Source organism: Sander vitreus, chromosome 2, assembly GCF_031162955.1.
Source record: "Sander vitreus isolate 19-12246 chromosome 2, sanVit1, whole genome shotgun sequence".
NCBI classification, from domain to species: domain Eukaryota; kingdom Metazoa; phylum Chordata; class Actinopteri; order Perciformes; family Percidae; genus Sander; species Sander vitreus.
Genome location: NC_135856.1, coordinates 1588053 through 1601555, shown reverse-complemented (window position 1 = coordinate 1601555; position 13503 = coordinate 1588053). Strand labels below are relative to the sequence as shown.

The 13503-nt window shown below is 41.6% G+C and overlaps 1 protein-coding gene across 7 annotated transcripts; it reads left to right on the top strand.

Moving 5' to 3' along the window:
- The first annotated feature begins 4138 nt into the window (after window positions 1–4138).
- On the top strand, window positions 4139–11377 carry LOC144531839 (NLR family CARD domain-containing protein 3-like). 7 transcript variants are annotated; one of them, XM_078272169.1, is made up of 8 exons: window positions 4175–4289; window positions 4981–5093; window positions 5608–5685; window positions 7754–7830; window positions 8634–8756; window positions 8847–8900; window positions 9308–11054; window positions 11172–11377. In XM_078272169.1, the coding sequence occupies exons 4-8, from the start codon at window positions 7782–7784 to the stop codon at window positions 11347–11349; spliced, it is 2151 nt and encodes a 716-aa protein (XP_078128295.1). In that variant the 5' UTR covers window positions 4175–4289; window positions 4981–5093; window positions 5608–5685; window positions 7754–7781; the 3' UTR covers window positions 11350–11377. The 7 variants fall into 7 exon arrangements, with proteins under 7 accessions (XP_078128338.1, XP_078128295.1, XP_078128303.1 ...); XM_078272177.1 differs by lacking the exons at window positions 4981–5093; window positions 5608–5685; XM_078272194.1 differs by lacking the exons at window positions 4175–4289; window positions 8634–8756 and having other exon boundaries at window positions 4324–5093.
- The last annotated feature ends 2126 nt before the right edge of the window (window positions 11378–13503 follow it).

Sequence of the window (13503 nt, the reverse complement as noted above, 5' to 3'; positions counted from 1 at the left end):
TCCACTTGTGGTTTCTAATCGACCTGCCTGCAGAGTTCAGTCTGATTGAACTTTGAGCAAGCAAGAACGCTGTACTCGGCAGCCGCAAACCAGTAACCCTACAGGACTAATGTTCAGCATCAGTCAGCGTCCACTAAAAGTTCTGTTGTTGCCGCTGACAGACTCAGATTATTATTCTAAGTGTCTGACAACATTATGGGATGGATCCCTACAGAGATAGACCTTTTAGTTAAAGAGTAAGATCCTTTTAGTTTAACATGAAACAGCCCCAAAATCACCATCACCAAACCCACCAGACTCCATGTAAATAATCAGGACTTTTAGCGTGTATAGAGCCAGCATATCTCCACCAGACTCCATGTAAATAATCAGGACTTTTATTTTTTCCTTCATTACCACCTTTATTTTACTCCATACCCCCCAGTTTAGTTCTTTACACCCATCTTTTCCTCCCACACACACACACACACACACACACACACACACACACACACACACACACACACTCACACAGACACACACACACACACTCACACAGACACACACACACAGACACACACAGATGGAATTATTGAAAAATATCTTTATATCATTTAATTTCTTGGCTAAAATAAGTAAAAATATACATATTTAGAGAAAAAATGGACCGGACCTTTTCCATTATTAATTAAAAGTTGTCGTTAAGTGAAGCCAACGGTTACTAGCTTCAAGCTAACGTTAAGCTAACGATGGAAAACTTAATGTTAGGTGAAGATGAACTCACTCGACTGGAAGGTATGGAGGTTATAATTATTAAAGATATACGGAACATAAGTGAGACTCACTTTTATGTTTGTCAAGCGGAACACCTCTTCAAAACAAGCCAGTTTAACGTTTACCTATAAAACTAGCTAGCTAGCTAACGTTAAGAAGCCAGAAGTTAACGGCTGTTAGCCGATGCTCTCTGAGCTGCAATCATCACAGCTGTCATTCAAAAAGATAAATGAAAGAGAAGAACAAACCGATAAGACAAGTCGCAGGATTTCTGTTGTAAAGACGTTATGGACTTGAAACCTGTGAGAAGCTTCAGAGAGAAAAATTACTGAAAGTCAACAATGTCGACCGTTACAGTCGACGTCACGACCTAAAAACAAGACAACATGAAGCAGAATCACTTTCTGCTTTCTCACGTTTGCAATTCATGGTCAGCAAACTGGGAGTGTGCCCTATGTTCCCACAGCTCTATGTTCCCACAGCCCTATGTTCCCACAGCCCAATGGTCCCACAGCCCAATAGTCCCACAGCCCTATGTTCCCACAGCCCTATGTTCCCACAGCCCAATAGTCCCACAGCCCAATGGTCCCACAGCCCTATGTTCCCACAGCCCTATGTTCCCACAGCCCTATGGTCCCACAGCCCTATGTTCCCACAGCCCAATGGTCCCACAGCCCTATGTTCCCACAGCCCTATGTTCCCACAGCCCTATGTTCCCACAGCCCAATGGTCCCACAGCCCTATGTTCCCACAGCCCTATGTTCCCACAGCCCAATGGTCCCACAGCCCAATGGTCCCACAGCCCTATGTTCCCACAGCCCAATGGTCCCACAGCCCAATGGTCCCACAGCCCTATGTTCCTACAGCCCTATGTTCCCACAGCTCTATGTTCCCACAGCTCTATGTTCCCACAGCTCTATGTTCCCACAGCTCTATGTTCCCACAGCCCAATAGTCCCACAGCCCTATGTTCCCACAGCCCAATGGTCCCACAGCCCAGTGTTCCCACAGCCCTATGTTCCCACAGCCCTATGGTCCCACAGCCCTATGTTCCCACAGCCCTATGTTCCCACAGCCCAATGGTCCCACAGCCCTATGTTCCCACAGCCCAATGGTCCCACAGCCCTATGTTCCCACAGCCCTATGGTCCCACAGTCCTATGTTCCCACAGCCCAATGGTCCCACAGCCCAGTGTTCCCACAGCCCAATGTTCCCAAATGTGGGAACAGAGGGCTGTGGGAACACAGGGCTGACCCCAACCACCGCATTTGTATAGAACTATAATAAATTTTTTACAGAAATGATAAATGTTTGTGACTAATAGTTAAGCTCAGAGGATGTTGAGTGGGTCACAGACTGCATGTCAAAGTTTAGTCAGGATGCTGTTTTGAAACCATTTAAACATTTTTGGAAACATCCGTGTTATTTTTGGGGCAATTTAAAAGAAACCTATATTTCTGAAATAAAAACAACTTAAGGGTTAATAATAACTGGGCTCACAGGAGAACTGGATGAAAAGAGTCTTTATGATATAAAATCATGTTTATTTCAGCTCCTATTAATATTGTCTGTGTGACGTTTATGTTTCTACAGTCAGAGCAGCAGGGTGAAGAAATGCAGAATGAGAAACTGCTTCAGCTGAAGATCCAGAAACATCACAGCTGGTAAGATGATGGCTCACTTTCCTGATTAAGATTAACTGAAAAAAATCCCGTTAATATTTCCCTCCGTAAGGATTTACATTAATGTCCGTAATGTCTAAACCATCCAAAGTAGAAAAGAAATCAACCTTGTTTTAGTAAAAAAAAAAAAACAAGTTTTAGGGGCGTCCTCTAGCTCACGCAGTAAGAGCGTTCGCCCCATGTTGGCTGAGTCCTGCAGCGGCGCGGGTTTGAGTCCGACCTGCTGCCCTTTGCTGCGTGTCATCCCCCATCTCTCTCCCCTTTTCATGTCTATCCACTGTCACTGTAATAAAGGGAAACCCCCCAAAAATAATCTTAAAAAAAACACGTTTTATTCGCGATGTCAGGGAGAAGTATCCTGGCTCCGGCATCCTACTCACTTCCGCCCAATTTTCATTTCGCTCTGTACAAACGAAATGTATGAGAGTCTGATAGAACCAGGCTACTGGAGAAGCACTACACTACCCACAATCCTCATGGTAAAAGCCACATCTGACTGGTGGACCTCGCTGTTGCCATGGAAATCTTTACCGGAACACCTTTTCTTTCTTTCAAATAACTTCTTTTTTTTTGTAACCTTCTACTTTCACTCCAAAACTATTTATTTCCTTCTTTAAATGATCATCTCCATCTCCACATTTTAGGAAGTGATATGCTTCAGGTTTTTTTAGAACCATTTCCTGAGGAAACAACAGTTTGTGCTCGTGCCTCATCTGACTGCACTACATCCACGTCACCAGCAGATGTCGCTGACGTCACATTCACAGTGTTCAATGGTCCTCAACACAGCATATTGATCTCGCAAAGGGCGTACATTACACACCAGCCCTATTACACACACATACCTAGGACCTATACCTATACCACTTGGTAAGATGATGGCTCACTTTCCTTATTAACTGTCACTGATTTATGTTTTGTGCACTCTGGTTTCTCTGGTTTCTGGCATCAGCAGTCACAATACAAAAAGTCTGAGAGAAGAGACACACTTCCAAGATTATTTTGGACCTTTTGGTTTTTTATTGACAGAATACAGTTCAGGGTTTACATTACAAGGTTTAGGTGCAGCACCCAAACTGTTTTGGGAACCACTAAGCTTAATTAAATTAAAATCATTTTGAGCATCAAAACTAACTAAATTACTTTTCTCAGATCTAATGATTGTAGTTGGTCCCTCAGTTTTATTATTTATTTATTTATTTGTTAAGTATCTGATCTACCTTTTCCAATGTTTCAGACACAGATATTGTAATAATAACGGTCCAAAATGATGTGATGTTTTACTGAAAAACTTAAATTAAAAAGTAAAAACTTAGGGTAAACACTGCAGTTGAGATGGAGACAGGACATGTGGACAGACAGAGAGAGGGAAGATGTTAGGCTCTTTCTAGATGAGCTGCGTCTCGCCTGTAAAGTGGACGTTAGCAAGCGGCAGCAGTGGACGATGACAAAATGCCGCAGTCAAGTCGGACCGTTTCTAGCAGCCGTCAGGCTGAACAGGAAGTCACAGAAACACTCACATCCTGTGAGATCTGACCAACCAACCCCCTTGACGTCCTACATTACGTAATAGGTGAAAAAACTATAAACAAACAACTACAAAGAAATATAACATGGCTCCTATGAATTATGTATATTTGACACGCACTGCAACACTTTTCATCTGTGACAGTTTTATTTTGGAAAGAAAAGACATGCAGGTTTATCCACACTGGCGGGATAGTGTGTTAACATGAAACAGAATCACTTCCTGCTTTCTCACACAAAGGCAGGCTGGGCGGCAGTTGAGCTTAAAACAGGAAGCAACTCACGATGTTTGACTTTGTTTTCTGCTCCTTTTACGTGAACTGTAAAGGTAATATTAACTAATCTGCTCTTTTGTCCTCTCTTTAATAACTGGGCTCACAGGAGAACTGGGTAGAAAGAGGCTTTATGATATACAATCACTTTTATTTCAGCTCCTTGTAACATTTCCTGTGCAATGTTTATTCTTTACGTCTACAGTGAGAGCTGGGTAAAGGAATGTAAAACAGGAAACAGCTTTAGTCGGGCTGTCTTAATGTGTATATGTGTTCTCGGTGTTCAGACAAAGATAGCACACATAAAATTCAAAGTGTTTACAAAATAATCTAATGACAGATTGGACAAATACAGATTACTTACTGATAGTCAATATGGATTCAGAAACAATAGGTCAACATCACTAGCTTTAACTGATCTCAGTGAAGAAATCACACATTCCACAGACAAAAAGAAATATGGCGTTGGGATATTTATTGATTTGAAAACAGCATTTGATACAATTAATCATGAAATATGAATGAATGACTTGGAACGGCTCGGGATTAGGGGGATAGTGTTGACTTGGTTAAGCAGTTATTTAAAAGACAGGCAACAGTTTGTGAAGTTGGGAGATTATACATCTGAATGTTTGGACATTGCGTGTGGCGTCCCCCAGGGGTCAGTACTGGGACCAGAACTATTCATCCTCTATATAAACGACATATGTAAAGTATCTGAATTACTGACATTTGTATTATTTGCAGACGACACAAACATCTTTGGTTCTGGTCATAATTCCCAGCAACTCCTGGACATTATCACTTCATAATTCAGAAACATGAAACAGTGGTCGGACACGGATAAGTTATCTTTAAATGTGAGTAAAACCAAATTCATGATATTTGGCAATCGTAAATCAATCAATCAAGTTCAGTTACAGATAGAAGGTGTCAATATAGAAAGAGTATATGAAATGACATTCCCGGGAGTGATTATAGATGACAAGATTTGCTGGAAATCTCACATGAAATATATCCAAACATAACTGTCTAGAAGTATTTCAGTCTTGGCTAAAGCAAAGCACATTTTAGACTACAAATCACTCCACATGTTGTATTGTTCAATGGTGTTACCGTATTTAAATGACTGTGTAATAAAAGATATTAAAAAAAATAATAATAATAATGTCAACATCAACAACAGCTGAGAAAGGTTGCTGAAGATCACTGAGAAGCCTTGTTCATTAAAGACCTCATATGATGCTCATTTTCAGGTTCATAATTGTATTTTGAGGTTGTATCAGAATAGGTTTACATGGTTTAATTAAAAAAAACACCATATTTTTGTTGTACTGCTCATTGCTGCAGCTCCTCTTTTCACCCTGTGTTCAGGTCTCTGTTTTAGCTACAGAGTGAGACCTCTCACTGCTGGAACATCTTTGTTGGCAGTCGCACATGCTCAGTAGCTAGGTAAGGACTACATGCTCAGTAGCTAGGTAAGGACTACACGCTCAGTAGCTAGGTAAGGACTACACGCTCAGTAGCTAGGTAAGGACTACACGCTCAGTAGCTAGGTAAGGACTACACGCTCAGTAGCTAGGTAAGGACTACATGCTCAGTAGCTAGGTAAGGACTACACGCTCAGTAGCTAGGTAAGGACTACATGCTCAGTAGCTAGGTAAGGACTACATGCTCAGTAGCTAGGTAAGGACTACACGCTCAGTAGCTAGGTAAGGACTACACGCTCAGTAGCTAGGTAAGGACTACATGCTCAGTAGCTAGGTAAGGACTACATGCTCAGTAGCTAGGTAATAGGGGTGGGCGATATGGACAAAAAATAATATCTCGATATTTTTGGTGATTTTGACGATAATTAGACGATGTCTTTTTAAAAATGTGTTTTTAAAAGTCTGAGTTACTTAATCACTGATGATAATAATGGGCACAATGTTGAATGAAAACAGTTCTTATTTATTTTCTTTAAAATGTCAGTATTCAAGTAAAAACAATTCAAAGACATACAAAATACTAACTGAACTAGTGTAGGAACATTGAACTCTGAGTGAACATTCAGTTGTACACCTCTGCTGTAATGTCAATTGTGCAATGCAGGCAAGATGAAATCATAACAATAAACAAAGGGCTCTGTTCTGTAACATACTGCACACAACCATGTCCTTATTGGAAGCAGTCCTGGAGCTGGGATAGGACAGTGTTATATAGTTCTTCTACTTGGCTGTATAGTCCTTCTGACCGAGATGCATGCTGGGATCAGGAGTAGTTGGATGTGATCTGACTGGCCCAGGTGAAGGAGAGGAGCAGTTCTGTATGCTTTCTTGATGTTAGAGTATACATGGTCTAGTGTGTTCTTCCCTCTAGTAGCACAATCTACATGCACAAAAAAAAAAATATAAATATACACCGACAGGAGAGCTAGGACCCACTGCACAATCGCGCGCCACCATCTTTGTCACCGCCATCTTTGTCACCGCCATCTTTGTCACCCCCTTCTACCCATACATGTTTTGAAGTGTTTTTTTCAAAGTAATTAAATACTCGATAATGTCAATTTGCACATCGTTAACACAACAATCCCGATATTATCGTAGACGATATTTATCAGCCACCCCTACTAGATAAGGACTACTAGCCAGTCAGAAGCAGAGTATGAGGGCCCTGACAGTACCTAGGTAAGGACTACTAGCCAGTCAGAAGCAGAGTATGAGGGCGTGTCCTGACAGTACCTAGGTAAGGACTACTAGCCAGTCAGAAGCAGAGTATGAGGGTCCTGACAGTACCTAGGTAAGGACTACTAGCCAGTCAGAAGCAGAGTATGAGGGTCCTGACAGTACCTAGGTAAGGACTACTAGCCAGTCAGAAGCAGAGTATGAGGGCGTGTCCTGACACTAGATTTGTGTCTAATGTGTCTGACATCATGGACACATTGGCAAAGATAACCTCACGAGATCGAGGCGCCCGCAGTTTTTAGAGCCAGGCGCTGCAGTTGCTCTCTACCGACTGCAAGACCCAGGGCATGATGGGAAACGCCTGGCTCTCAGCTGATCTAACAGCTGATTGGTTCAGAATCAACTTAACAATATGACGTTTTATAAAAAACTTTTTATTGTTGTTGAACTGGAGAGATTTAGGATTGATATTGTCTGATTTGAAGCTTCTTTCTGTTAACAGAACACATGTTGTGTGGCTGACATACAAGCTGATATATGGGTCTGATAATAGGTAAATACATTGGAATCAGATGTAACAGGATGTGAGTGTTTCTGTGACTTCCTGTTCAGACTGAAGGCTGCTTCAAACAGCTGGAAATGGTCCGACTTGTCCACAGCTTTTTGTCATCGCCTACTTCTGCCGCCTGCTAACGTCCACTTTACAAGCTCGTCTCAAACGAGTCTAACGACTGTTAGTCTACTAACTACTGTACGTCTGAGTCTACTGTACTGTATGGAAATATGCTTTATGATATAAAATCACTTTCTGACTTCAGCTCCATACCTGTGTGATGTTTATTCTTCTACAGTGAGAGCAGCTGGGTGAAGAAATGCAGAATGGGAAACTGGTTTAGCCGGCCTGTGGATCCAGAATCATCTCAGCGTGGTAAGATGATGGCTCACAGGCTGTATACACACCAGCCTCTGATGAAACAAACACACTTCAATTTTACTCAATACAGCTGTCATACAGCGACCATGTTATGGCTCACACTTCAGATGACTTTCTGGAGCTTCAGCAGTGATGATACAAAAGATTATTTTCGGCCTTTTTGTCTTTTATTGACAGAATACAGTTGGTAATATTTTCTTTCTCAGGATGGCAAAAGCATGACCACCTTACTCTGCCTCTGATTGGCTTACCTTGATATTCTTCTCCTAACCCTATTCAATCTGACTCCTTGTGCGTAAATCCAACCAACCCAAACTATGATGGCGACAAGTACGAGCCAATCACAGGCAGAGTAGGGCGGGTCATGACTTTGCCATCCTAAGAGAAAGATGACATACAGTTGATGGGGAGACAGGAAATGTTGGCAGACAGAGAGAGGGAAGATACGTGTTACCCATCTTAGATTGTTTGTCCTCCCTCAAACCTAAAAGCAACTTGTAAACATCTGAGTAGAGATTAGAAGCAGAAAACTGTCCGTCAGCTTAGATTCCCTCACCACCTTATCCTTCAGCTGACAGCTCTGCTTTTTGCTCATTTTAGTTTTTAGGGGTCCAAGCCCGAAGGGGCTGGGAACCTTGTATGCAAGGCAACGTTTATTTCTACCAAGCTTTATTTGTTCTTGATCTTTCAGGTCTTTGCCAAATCAGCTCTAACGAAACAGAATCTCTGAACCTCATTGTAGCTGTTCAGGAGTTGATGAGTTGTGGTTCCTGATTATTTTGTCTATTCTCAACCAGCTGAAACTCAGAAGGGAGCAGGAAGCCCAACAGTCAACGCCCAGGATAGAAGTGTCGTTAGCAACCCTCAGTTTACAGATGTTAATGTGGGAGGGAATATAACGCTCAATATCAACACGTATGGTAAATGTTTCCCCTGAATTTAAAAATCAAATAAAACACATTTATGTTTAAATATGTACCGGATTAAAATGTAACATGTTTGTGTTTCAGCCTCGTCTCCTGACAGGACAGACGAGACGAAAGCTGCTTCTCCCAAAAACAAAGGTATTGTATTTGTTAACAGATTTTTTACAATCAAATGACAACAAAAAACGTAACCTTACTTCGGCAATAAAACATAACTAGACTGAATTATTATAAGGTTTTGTGAAGATTACATTGTTGAAGCTAAAATGTTTTTCTTCTGTTGTCTGTCCATCTTATACTTCACGTTTTGTTTGCTAACATAAATCTTGTTAGCCTTCCAGCATCTGAGCATCTTGTTGGTGTAATGATCTAAAATGAATGACAGTTATTTAGGACTACTTGCACTTATATGGACCAGATATCCATCTAAGTAAATCTGGACATGGATATGAAAATACCAAGGCACACTTGGACATACATACTGTATTTGCTAACGTGGAAGAGTATGTTAAAATAATGTAACTATGATTTCATTCATCTTTCAGCAAACATTCAAAGGTGCTTAAAATCTTTCCTTGAATATACAACAAAGGATCTGTCACAAGGAACAAAGGAAGATGAATCGACTCCTTTAGACAAGATCTATACGGAGCTTTACATCAGAAAAGGAGGCAGTGGGGAGGTTAATACTGAACATGAAGTGGTTAACTTGGAATGCAAAAGGAGTTCGAGTGAGGAGGAGAAAATCCAGGTCAATGACATTCTTCAACCTTTATCAAACGAAGAAAACCCTCCTCAGAGAGTTCTGACGAAGGGAATCGCTGGCATTGGAAAATCTGTCGCTGTGCAGAAGTTCACTCACGACTGGGCAACAGGAAAAGCCAACCAAACTACTGATTTCATCTTTCCATTCACATTCAGAGACTTAAACTTGATAAAAGATAAGGATTGGAGTCTTGTGACGTTAATAGGTCACTATTTTGACGAAGTAAAGGATTTGAAAGAGTCATACTACAGCGAATCAAGTATTTTGTTCATCTTCGACGGCCTGGACGAAAGCCAATTACCTCTGGACTTCAACAAGAATGAGCTGTGCCGCGATGTTACAAAGACCACAACATTAGACGTACTGCTAACCAACTTAATCTCAGGGCAACTGCTGCACAAAGCCTCAGTCTGGATCACAAGTAGACCAGCTGCAGCCGCTAAGATTCCTCCCAAGTTCTTCCACAGGGTGACCGAGGTACGAGGCTTCAATGATGAGCAGAAGGAGGAGTACTTTCAGAAGAAAGTTAGCGACAAGAAAATGGCTCAGCAGATCTATGATCATCTTCAGTCAAAGACGCAAAGAAGTCTGTACATCATGTGCCACATCCCAGTTTTCTGTTGGATTTCAGCCACGGCTCTCCAGAGTCTCCTAACAGAAAAAAAACAAGCGGAGTTGCCCAAGACTGTGACTGAAATGTACACACACTTCCTGATCATCCAGACAAAGCTGAAGAAATATCAGGAAGGTGAAACAGACAAAGATGTGATCATGAAATTGGGAAAGCTGGCATTTGAACAGCTTCAGAAGGGCAACATAAGCTTCTATGAAAACGACATTGAAAGTTGTGGAATTGATTTGAAACAAGCTGCAGTTAATTCAGGAGTTTGTACACAGATCATAAGAAAAGAATCTGGTCTTCACAAACAAGAGATTTACTCCTTCATTCATTTAAGTGTTCAGGAGTTTCTGGCAGCTCTGTATGTGTTAGAGACTTTCTTAGATAGCGAAGAAAATCTGCTTTCCAGCCAGACAAGTGTGAAAGTGCCATCAGAGAAAGGAGAACGCCCCATCTTCCTCCTCCACCAGAACGCAGTGGATATGGCTTTGGTCAGCGATAATGGACAATGGGACTTGTTCCTGCGCTTCCTGCTCGGTCTGTCACAGGATAAAAATCAGGAGCTTCTTCAGAAACGAGTTGGATTCAAAGGAATACGTCCACAGAGCAACCAGGAGACCATCAAGTTAATTCACGAGAATATCAAGTATCTGTCCAACAGCGACAAGAGCATCAACCTGTTCCACTGTTTAAATGAGTTGGGTGACCAGTCTCTGGTAGACCAAGTCCAAAAGTACCAGAGCTTAGGAAAGTTTGGTAAACTCTTACCTGAACATTGGTCAGCTCTGGCCTTTCAGCTGCTCGTTTCCAATGAAGACCTGGATGTCTTTGACCTGAAGAAATACGAAGGTTCAGAGGAAGTTCTGGAGAGGCTGCTGCCAGTGCTCAAAGCATCAAAGAAAGCTGCGTAAGTATTCAACCTCGAGAAACCCAACAGCTCTGCAGCTCTCCGGTTGTGTTTAAGTGTAGAGAACAGAGGGAAGTGTTTGCAAAATGTTAACAGTCATTTTGTTTTTAACTTCAGGTTAAGTAGCTGTAACCTCACCGACAGATGTTGTGAGAACATTTCATCAGTTCTCAGCTCGAAGTCTTCTGGTCTGGAGGAGTTAGACCTGAGTGGAAACAATCTGCTGGACTCTGGAGTGAAGCTGCTCTCTGATGGTCTAAAAAGTCCCAACTGCAAACTCCAGAGACTCTGGTAAGAACATCCAGATGCACAGTATAATAATAATACAAGTTATCTGGACTTCGGGACGCTTAAACTGGGCGTAGTTTACTTTTCTTTCATGTTACAGTGAACATAGATGATATTAGGGGTGGAATGATTCGATGCATCGAATCGTGGACGTGGACGATGCTGCATCGATAATCGGCCGGGCCATAATCGATTATTTCTGTTTACAATTTAATGTAGGCCTAACAACCTTTCTGTTGACATATTCTGTTATGTTTTTGCACATTCAGGAAGTGCCGTGTGCTCAGTGCTGTAGTTTTATGTATCCAATTTATTTAGTATTAGAGCTCTGCAGAATGTTTTGCTTTTGGAGCTTGAAAAGCTATGAATTAAATATTCTATATGGCTTTAATAGAAACATGTATTTGACGCATCGTGATGCATCGAGATATCGAATCGAAGACATGATAACTGTAATCGAATCGGGAGATCAGTGAAGATTCACACCTCTAGTGATAATGTACATTTACCATCAGAAAAACTCACCTCTAACACCTCCAAGTCTGTCTGATGTAGCTAACAAGATTCAACATGTTGAAATGTGGAATACTTCACTTTTATACTTTTATTTATTAATTAATTAATTAATTATTAATGTGTTTAAATATCTCCTTCCAGCCTGAGATGCTGCAGGTTAACAGCAGCCAGCTGCCGGTCTTTGACCTTTGCCCTCAGCGACTTCTCTGAGCTCAAAGAACTTAACCTGAGCTACAACTACCTGAAGAACCAGGGAGTGGAGCTGCTCTCTGATTGGCTGAGGAAACCCCAGTGTAAACTGGAGATACTGAGGTGAGACTTCTCAGACAGTTTTCTGTAATTCTTTCTTCCCTGGACACCTGTTCTGTTAATAATATCATTTAGCTTTTAATTTCAGACCATTTCAGTGTCAGTCAGAATTTCCCCCATTGATCACTTATCTATTTCTGTTTTGGAGTATCTGTTGTTCCTGATCAGGCCATGTTATGCTTTATTTTCCCCACAGTGACTGTTTATATTCTTTCATTCACTGTGTGATGCAGAGCGACAGTGAGCTACACACACAGATTCATAGAACTGGAGTTACATCCAGTAACTTCTACCATTATTGTCTCGTTACTCAACAGGAGACGACAGTAATCACTGCACTGTTTCTCATACAATTTCCCCCATTACGTTCTACTTTGGCGCACCGCCCAGGTAGACAAAATCTGGATAACATTTTTTTTCCAAACAACAGTGTATTTTACAGCACACCCAGACCAGCTGCCTCCAGCCCCTCCCCCTTGTGAAGTCTTGCACTGTGTGCATGAGTCATGACGGCGTCAACGTTGCACTTCAGGCTCAGAAGCTATCGTTAGTAGTAGCATGCTGCTGGTGCTCTTGCCGTGGGTTAACTGTAGGCTACTAAAAAAAACTGATTTAATTGACAAAGCACATCATGGCTCCACTTTCCAGTCATTTGTTTTAACTTCAACAAGTAAGTTGTTGTATTTTAGCAGAATACTGAAAGCAGTAGAAATGCAGAACTGAGTACATTTTAATATGTTTATTTATAACAAGTAATATCATTATCGTGATATTCAACAATTTTGGGGCATATCGTATATTTTCCTCATATTGTGCAGCCCTAACAACTACCCTGAAATTGTGTCAGATGCAGCAAGTGTCGCAATATTTTCATCTGTATCATATTTTAGTCTAATTTGTCTAATCTGATAAAGTTATATAGTCATTGTTTTCACCTTCATTTGACTAGTTTATAACTGAACTCAGCTATCACGCACCGCACCGTCACATCCTGCACCCCCCCCACCACAAGTACATTCTCAGCCTGTGGGAAACACTGCACTGTGTTCACATACATTCATTTTTACAAAGGGACGAAGGTCTGCTGTGTCATCACTTTGTTAATGTTTGTTCCTGTAAAGGAGAAGAAGATTCACATTTGCATTCCCCATGTGGTATCCCTGTCAACGCCGTAGCCCCAACATGTAGGCGCATATCTCAGCAGCTACGGCGTAGCTTCACAGCTTACAGACTTAGCCACTGCAGGTATGACGCAGGTATCTGAATCTAGCTGCAGGCGAGCTGGTTACAGCGGTCAAGACGTGGAGTAATAAAATCATCTGACGGTCTCCAGATC

Excerpts from the sequence above, each read along its gene's own strand:
- LOC144531839 (XM_078272177.1), top strand. The coding sequence starts at position 7,782 with ATGGGAAACTGGTTTAGCCGGCCTGTGGATCCAGAATCATCTCAGCGT. Across the intron at positions 7,831-8,633 it reads TCCAGAATCATCTCAGCGTG|CTGAAACTCAGAAGGGAGCA; the intron begins GTAAGATGATGG and ends ATTCTCAACCAG. Across the intron at positions 11,055-11,171 it reads AAAGCATCAAAGAAAGCTGC|GTTAAGTAGCTGTAACCTCA; the intron begins GTAAGTATTCAA and ends TTTTAACTTCAG.